Source organism: Gastrolobium bilobum, unplaced genomic scaffold, assembly GCF_033153095.1.
Source record: "Gastrolobium bilobum isolate Gb01-03AN ecotype WA unplaced genomic scaffold, APGP_CSIRO_Gbil_v1 utg916, whole genome shotgun sequence".
Classification (NCBI taxonomy): Eukaryota; Viridiplantae; Streptophyta; class Magnoliopsida; order Fabales; family Fabaceae; genus Gastrolobium; species Gastrolobium bilobum.
The window spans coordinates 54,010-63,027 of NW_026896968.1; the positions used below are offsets into that span (position 1 = coordinate 54,010).

General features: G+C 37.3%; 1 protein-coding gene across 3 annotated transcripts in view; it reads left to right on the forward strand.

The window, feature by feature from the left end:
* The window catches only part of LOC133303060 (uncharacterized), a 34,510-nt gene extending 25,950 nt beyond the window's left edge, over nt 1–8,560 (forward strand). Inside the window, exons 15-25 of one of the 3 annotated variants that reach the window (XM_061502908.1) lie at nt 1,431–1,658; nt 1,771–1,890; nt 1,992–2,189; nt 2,279–2,389; nt 2,833–3,147; nt 3,272–3,459; nt 3,531–3,633; nt 3,779–3,924; nt 4,075–4,154; nt 6,754–6,920; nt 8,102–8,560. In XM_061502908.1, coding sequence (XP_061358892.1) covers nt 1,431–1,658; nt 1,771–1,890; nt 1,992–2,189; nt 2,279–2,389; nt 2,833–3,147; nt 3,272–3,459; nt 3,531–3,633; nt 3,779–3,924; nt 4,075–4,154; nt 6,754–6,920; nt 8,102–8,197 — 1,752 coding nt within the window. In that variant the 3' untranslated portion in view covers nt 8,198–8,560. The remainder of the gene's footprint in view (nt 1–1,430; nt 1,659–1,770; nt 1,891–1,991; nt 2,190–2,278; nt 2,390–2,832; nt 3,148–3,271; nt 3,460–3,530; nt 3,634–3,778; nt 3,925–4,074; nt 4,155–6,753; nt 6,921–8,101) is intronic. The other 2 variants (XM_061502909.1, XM_061502910.1) reach the window with 2 other exon arrangements.
* The last annotated feature ends 458 nt before the right edge of the window (nt 8,561–9,018 follow it).

A 9,018-nucleotide genomic window follows, 5' to 3' on the forward strand; every position in this document is an offset into this window, starting at 1 on the left:
TTGCTGACTTATTTGTCAAAGAAATTGTTCGCCTTCATGGAGTGCCCAGGTCCATCATAAGTGACCGTGATCCTCTTTTCCTTAGCAATTTTTGGAAAGAATTGTTCCGTCTGCAAGGGACTGTTTTAAAAATGAGTACTTCCTATCATCCTCAAACGGATGGCCAAACCGAGGTGGTAAACCGTTGCCTTGAAACGTATTTACGTTGTTTTGCTTTGGAGCAACCCAAGCTGTGGTCACTTTGGATTTCCTGGGCTGAGTTCTGGTATAATTCATCTTACCATAGCTCCATTGGCACTACTCCTTTTGCTGCTGTCTATGGTCGTCCTCCTCCTAATTTTACACATTTTTTGGTGGGAGAAACCCAAGTGGATGCTGTATCCAGAGTCTTATATGACAGAGATGAAGCTCTACGCCAGCTGAAATACCATTTGATTCGTGCCCAGTCTTCTATGAAAAAACAGGCTGACATTCACCGTCGGGACATAGCATTTGCCATTGGAGATTGGGTTTATGTCAAGCCGAGACCGCATAGGCAGATGTCCGTCTCTAGGCGTATCAACCCCAAGTTGGCTGCACGATTTTACGGTCCTTTCCAGGTTGTGCAGAAGGTTGGGGCAGTGGCCTATAAGCTGTTGCTTCCGGAAGGTTCTCACATCCATCCCGTGTTTCATGTGTCCCAGTTGAGGAAGGCCATCGGATCTGTTTTAGCTGAAGGTGAATTACCAGCAGGTATGGCGGTGGAGGAAAATAATATTCATGCTCCAGAATCTGTCTTGGCTGTGCGACATGTCAAGGAAGGGAGCAGCATTGTGGAAGAATGGTTGGTTCTCTGGAAATCCAAACCTGTTGAAGAAGCTACCTGGATGCAAGCTAATGATGTTAGAGGGCAATTTCCTATGTTTTGTCTTGAGGACAAGACAGTATCTAAAGAGGGTGGTATTGATAAGAGACGTGCAACTTCAAGCAGCCCAACAGATGCAGGCCCATGTATAGAGGAAAAGGAGCAGCCCATGAATGTAGAGGAACAACAGCCCAAGCAAAGGAGAAATGAACCAATGCTGGTTTATCACAGAAAGAATAGGAATAGGGAAATTGTGTGACGCGTAATTTGTAATAAACGGTTTTGGAGAGAGAGTGAGTGGAGGGGTTTGTTATTGTTGTTATTGCTTTCATTGTTGCTGGAGAGGTTTATATGGGATGGAGAGTAGGAGTGAGAGGGTATCGATTAACTTGTTAATTTCCTACTGGTGTAGAGGGGGCTAGTGGAGTTATCTCCTTAGCAGGGAGCCTTGGCTCTTTCATTTTTTTCTGTTGCAAATCTTATTGTAATCGTTCCTTTTATTAATATACAAAGTGTCTCCCTCTTAATTGATAGAAGGGATTAAATTCTTATCAGTGTGTGTGTGTGTTCTCTTGTATAACATCAGGTTCCTTTTGGGGATGTTGGGTGGCAGGTTGAAGGTGTTTCTTATTTAGACACATCTTTAAAAACTGATAGTTGTGAAGAGGAATCTGAATGCAAAGATGCATCAAGTGAAACACAATTGGATAAGCAACCTTCTGCAGTAAATTTGAATGAATCAGAAGCAAATGAAGATGATAATTCTGATGAGCTAACTTTTGTCAATAACTCAATTCATAGTGTTAATATTATGGTAAGACTTATAGTTTTTGTTTTCCCTCACTTTAGCATGGTATTTTGTTGTCTTTGTTTATTCACTCTATTACTTGCTTTTTTTTAATTATTCTATTTTGTTGGTAGAATAGGTTGATAATGTTTCCTGTCGAGGTCTAGGCAAGGCTTTGATTTTGGATAGAAATCTTGATGTAGATGTTTTTGATGCTGAGGAGAGATGTTCTGAAAAGAGTTTCGAAGACAGAGATCAAGTAATAAAAGTGCATTTTCATTCCAACTTTCTATTGGAGATAATGACTGCACTTAGTTCATGTGTGTGTTTGTGAGTGCCTAAGGGTCTCTTATTTTTCAGTTGCAGGATAAGAAATCAATTTCAACAACAGAAGCAGATGAGAAAGAGCCAGTTAATCCGGTTGAATCTGAGGAACATTGCTCTAACATTGATCTAGGCAAGGCTTTGGTTTTGGATGAAAATCTTGATGTTTATGTTTATGATGCCGAGAAGAGATGTTCTGAAAAGAATTTTAAAGTCAGAGATCAAGTAACAGAGGTGCATTTTCATGCAACTTTCTAATGGAGATAATAACCACACTTAGTTCATGTGTGTTTGTGAGTGCCTAAGGGTCTCTTATTTTTCAGTTGCAGGATAAGGAATCAATTTCAACAACAGAAGCAGATAAGAAAGAGCTTGTTCATCTGGTTGAAGCTGATGAACATTGCTCTAATCAAGTTGGTTCTCTGCGATTTGAGGTAAAACTTACTTGGTAAAGTTGATGTTAGACTTAAGTCGGTTCATTGTACAAGAAAATAAAGTTGATGTTAGACTTAGTCCTGTAAGTAATTGGCTCATTGGTTAATACTCTACGTAGTAGAAGCAAAGTTCTTGAGACAAATATATGCTTATTTGATTTCTGATGTTGCTTTCAACCCTGTAGTGTGACTTTCCTCATGTTTCTGAAGCCTGTTTTAAAAAGAATAAGGGAGCTTAAACTTTGTGGTTGTAGTGTGGGATTTATGCTTTTCTTTGGTGTATTTAGTTAGAGTAGAATATGCACATCTTCAAGTGCATGTAGGTGGCCTTACCTGTGTTATGGGATAGGGTTGTGCTTATCGCCTTGGTATTATGCACAGAGATTGGATAGCGCAGTTCATCATTCTTACAAATACAGGAATAACATGTGCTTGCTCTTCAGGTGAGCCCATACACTGGAAGGATCCACTTGTACACTTGCATTTTGGGTACAGATACAAGACCACAGCCACTTCATAAAAATTTCCGACCAGAGGAACTCGAGTTGCTGAGTTCTGTTGCTGATGATGAGAAAAGAAAGATAGAGTTTGTATCTATCAAGGACAACCCGGCTTATAGGCATGCTCTTCTGGATTTTGCAAATGAGTGGAAGAATTTGAGGTCAATTGAACGGAAGAAGTTACTTGGAAAACCATTACAACTTCCTTTGGCTGTTGAGTTATGCTACTTGAATGAAAGCAATAATCACAACAACAGGGTGTGCACCGTAAACTTGAACTCTGTTTTAATGGATATATGATCATTTTTTATAAAATATGTTCATCCTTTTTTTTTGGTTCTTTGGAGGCATATATAATGTAGCAAAAGTCTATGATTGACAGGGATTATTAAATGGTGGAAGTAAACGACGGATGACACCTTTAACAGAGGTTAGCTATCCTTTACCATCAGATGCTGTCTGGAGAAAGGTTTATCTGCGAAGTGGCCTCGGTAAGAAGGAAAAAGAATACACTCAAGGCTGGAGCCTGACAGATGAGCCACTCTGTAAGCTTTGTCAAAAGCAGTGCATGTAAGTCCTATACCAATCATATCTTGCTTTTATTTTATTTTTTTGTCTTCAATTAATATCTCTACTTTCAGGGGTAACAATGCCAAGACACCTGAATTTTTTGAAGATCTTTTTTGTAATCTCATCTGCTTCGAAGAGTATCGCATGAGAACTAGCAACAGATTCCTCCGTCAGGTTAGAACATTGACCATATTCATTCAAATCAGAACGTATTTGACTAATTTTGCTTTATTTTTGGATGCTCTTCATTAGAAACAGTCTGTGTAGTTTTGTCCTGTCTCTGAGCTAGTATTAAATGTACTTGAGATGAGATCTTCAGGAACTTTTCCAAATTGAACAAGGTGTGTGCACAAATTGCCAATTGAACTGTCATAAGCTTGTTGAGCATATAAGACCTTTGTCACTGGAAAGACGACGAGAGTACATTGAGAAAGTAGCACCAAAAGTTGCAAAGCGCAAGAACATGTGAGTCTATGAAAGTGACCTGAAGTTATTCTCTTATGATGTTAAACGACATTATATGATTGTTAAAAGACTTTCTGTACGGAAGACTGTTAATAAAATTGCTTATTTACCAGACACCAACAGTCTTAAACACTAGTTGATCATCTGCAGGCTTGAGAAGCTTGTCAATGATCCAACTGAAGGCAATGCATGGCATGCTGATCATATTGTTCCAGTATATCAAGGCGGAGGTATAATTTATTTTGAAGTATAATAATTGCTTCAGGCAGAGTTAAAATATCAAATTTTACATTTAGTGACTTGTTTTTCCTTGAAACGACCATTTACTTGATTATGTTTCTGAGAATACTGTACTATTTAACTTCTATTTAAACATATATTTTTGGCAGCAATTGAACTTTTAAAACTCCGGTACTTTCAACTCTGGTTTTAATTGGTTCAACGGAAGAGCCAATATAAAATCTTGATGTATGTGAAACATTCATGTAATCAGGTTGTTGGATTCTAAATTTGAATCTCAAAGGTTTATTGAAACAATCCTGAAATCATGGAATTATTAACTGTAAAGTTACTCTCTTTACTATTTTTGGGAGTTTTCTGTCTATATGCTGAAGTTTAGGTGCTGTTGTTTTTTTTATTATTTTTCTTTCTCTCCCGAGCTTACTGTAGTGTTTATAGTGTAACCTTTTATTCTGAATGAATACAGAGAGTAATTTTCAGAAACTTTCTTTTCTCTGATTATCCCTGTGATTTGGGTATTATGATGTGTAAAGAACCTTGAGATACACCACCCCAAAAGCTACCTCAAAGGGTGGGAGTACCCAAGGCCTTATAAATTCCACATTAGTTGCTCATACAACCAATATGGGACTATATATCTCAACACGCCCCCTCACGCAAGAGCCCATTGGGCTTGAAGAGTGGATGATGCAACAGGCCCAGCCTACCTGTGCTAAGAAATTTCACAAGAGAAAGTGGGGGGCGGCGAGGCTCTGATACCATGTAAAGAACCAATTCAACCCAAAAGCTTAAGCTGGTGGGTGAGGATTTTTTAATGGTTTTATATATCTCAACATGATGTAATAATTCTCTAAATAGTAAGATGACTGTATACAGCTACAATTACTTGTTGAATTCAGTAAAATTTTGTTAGGGATAACACTTTAGGCCCCGACATGTTTGAGGAAAGTCCACAGCTGTGGATAGTTTATTCTAGAAGGAAGAAGGGAAACTGTATAATGGTTATTGGGCAAGAATAATGAAAAACTGATAGATGAGGTGGAAGGGAAATTCGATTGGAACAAAATATGAGCAAGAACAATGGTCACCCTTTCCATCTCTAGCCAATGAACACTATCTGGGTTATTTCCTTAATGGTTCGAAGGACGACGTATGAATGTGCATCTGGAATTGAAAGAGATACTCAACGTGATGAGATTGGCTCAGGAGTCAGGAATTTGATTAAGTGCTGTGTTTCGAGGAGAATATGCCAGTGAGCCTTCATTCCTACAGGTATAACCGACTGCAGGCTGGGTTTGAGTTGGGCATCAACAGTCCACAACCAGCCCATTTTGTGCTAACAATTGGGATCTAATCAGCAGAACTCACACAGCTGAGGACCAAATGGGGCTTTCGAACGTCGACCCCAATATGCGCACCTATTAGAGTAGCTCTCAATGTGTTATGGCGAGCTGCAGAAATCAATATCTAGTTAATCCAAAAATTCCTCTATGCTTTCAATCAGAAGAAGATCGAGCTGCAGAAATCGTAAATCCAGCTTTCATCGAGTTGGAAAAATCTGATAAGATGCTTCTTTCATGGCTTCAGTCTAATTTATCAGAGGAAATCATCAATGAAATTCTTGGCTGCGTCAGTCTCATCTAGCATGGGACAAGATTCATAAATACTTCGATTCAGTGACCAAAGCAAAGGCGAATCAAGTCAGTTCTGAATTGCGAAACATCACCTTCTCTGAGCGTGAACTTATACAAACCGTTCTTGAAGGATTGCCCGAAGATTATGGTCCCTTCATCACCTACTTCTAAGGAAGAGACTCGAGCAACTTTGAAGATCTAGAATCGCAGCTCGTGGCTCAGGAAGCCATGCTTGCAAGTTGCAAAATTCATTATCTTAATCTCTTAATCTCTCTGAGCTTTCTTTTCTTTCTTTATCCCTTTACTCTTTCGTTTAGCACCAGTCAAATGGGGATATATCTGCTGAATTCATTGTTATTTTTGAAGATTTGAAACCTTGCTTTTTTAGATTCCTTTAGGTGCCATTTGTTACCCAGTGTTTGATTGTTGTTCTTTAATATTAAAAGTAACCTTATAACGATTTCTGTATGTAATGGAACTGATTATCAATTTGTCATTACAAGAAATAGTCTCTTTGCAAAAATGTAAGGGGAAGACTACGTACAATTGCTCCTCACCCCAAGTCTCGCAAAGTTGAGGGGCCTTATGCTGTTATGCACCGGAGTTTGACCTTTAGTGATACTAGAAGAACCCTAAAATGGTGGTTGAGTTTAACCACATTTCATTAATGTTCCATGGAAGATTGGAAATCATTTATCTAACAGTTTTGGCTAATTTATTATTTTGCTTTTCGTCTTTTTTCTGTTCTATAGATTTTCTACTGAGATGTATATATATGTCTCCATCCTTTGCATGCAGAATAGTTAGATTTTAGCTTTGAGTGTTTGAATTTTATACCTTTAATTTTCAACGAAAATACTTTTATATGTGTCACCTTGCTATTCCCTCTATTTTGCAGAAAAAATAGATTTAGCTTTAGGTTTGAATTTTATACCTTATTTAATTATATCTATAGGTGAATGCAAACTGGAGAATATGAGGACTCTGTGTGTAGCCTGCCATTATGATGTTACTGCTGCACAGAGTTCTGAACGACGCATAGCAAGAGCAAATGCCAGGAAACAACTGAAATTATTAATGAATAGCATGAAAAATGATCTGAAGGATGCTCTTGGCTCTAAGGTATGTTGCAAGCATAATTCCGTTTTCTGCTGATGCATATAGGCATGCATTCCCTGGTGGTGTGTTGTGTGCCAGTCTGTCAGATGTATCAAATGTGAGTAACTGCATGACACACCTTATGTCAGGCATTCATCCCATTTGTGTAAGGATAATATTGTTTGGTTTTGAAGCTATTCATCTCACAGTTGACAGATCTCTGTCAGATGCAGCTTGAAAGTTGAACATATCCTTACACCTCTATTGTATCACAAAACATCCTCAGTTTTACGTCTTGTTTGTCATGCATATGCTTGGGCCAAAGATGGAACCAGTGCTAGTTGACTCTTGAATGATGAATATGTTTCTTTTCTTAAATTATAGAAATGAGAATGATAAACAATTATGTCCGTCTGATATATAATGCTGGCACTAATCTGTTCAAAGAAATGCTATCACACCTTTACACTATTCCAAACCAAACGGATTTATGGTTGTAGCCATTCAAATCTTAGGTGGCCGGTAAAGGTGCATTTGGAAACTGCCATACTTGGATTCAAATTTTAAATTGCTTGTGGCTCTTCAGTTTGGTGCACTGTGTCGGGTGGGGTTGTAATATAATAAGATTCATCTGCATGCATTTTGAATGACTAGATTTCATTGGCCAGGTATTCTTCAATTCTTAATAGTATGTGATGGATCTCAGATTAGTTATTTTAATGTATTTTAATATTGGTTATTCACCTAGCCGTTCTGTATTGATTTTGTTTTCAAGATTCTGCTGTATTGGCGCTATGCCTATGTTGTGTATGTTTTATGTGCCATTTCCATGTTGATTGCGACTGTAATTTAAATATTGCTTTCCATCCTTTATAATCAAGGATTTTATACTATATAGTGCCTGACAGTAATTTTATACCTTGCCTGAATCACTCTTTCATGCTTTGGAAGTAATTTTATTTAAGGGTTTGAAGTTTCTCATATTATAAGAGATAAAATTATCTTCTACATGTATATAAAAGTGTATGGGACCCATATAGGGCAATATGAAGAGAAGAGAGAGAAAAAGAAAATATGAATTCCATACACTTTTATGTATGTGTAGAATCTCACATTTTTATATGTGTGTAGAAGATAATTTTATTTTCTATAATCCGGAAGATGTTATGATCTCTTATTCACATCACTTTTTGAATAAAATTCAGGACCATAGGCTTCTCGAGGTACGAGGTAGTAGTATACTTGAGGATGAGCTTTTAGTCAAGGTTCCTGGAAGTGCATATTCAGTAACTAACAGCTAAGAAAGTGGAGATGTAGCCTGGAAAAGGTCTAAGGAGTATTTTGCAAAAACGTCTATGTGTCCATCCTTATATTATTGCTATAGCACTGTACATTCTTTGACTGCACAGCCTACCAATCAGGTTCTTTTAGGAAATTCTTTTTGAGTAGTTATTTGTGGTGTCGTGTCTAGTAGAAAAGCAAGCAGCAGTCAACATGTGGACTTGGAAAAAGCCATTAAGCCTAAGATTAAAATAATCTTGGCAGTGTAGTTGCAATGATATGTTTTTGAGCCATTGTATTTGTAGCTTATGTTATATTTGTATATATGTTAGAGCAATGATAGTTGATTTGGCTACATGACCGAATTGTGTTTTTGTCACGATTCTTGTTCTGATGAAATATATTTAGTTTCCAAATTGGCCGTATATATTTAATACGATAATGAAAGTATAGGAGTTTAAGTGGTGTCCAATGTTATTCACTAAGTAAAAAAGGTCCGAACGAAAAAATAAGAGTGGTTGTTGGATTGAATGAAGTAATACAGATTATTGATGCAGTCTAGAATTAACAGACATGTCACATCATTCTAACAAGAATTTTGACTACCATTTTTCATAAAAAAAAATATATATTTCATGATGCTTCTAGTGATTAAAGAAATGGACAAACAATGATTGGGTTATTAAATTTTTCCACATCAATAGTAGCTACACCTCTGCTGATTTGTTAGCTAAAGATGCAGTGTCCACAGGCAAGGGAAACTACATCAAATTCTTATCCCCACCATGATCTGATCAAGCTTATCTTATTGTTTCTTATTAGTTTCTGATTTGTCTTTATC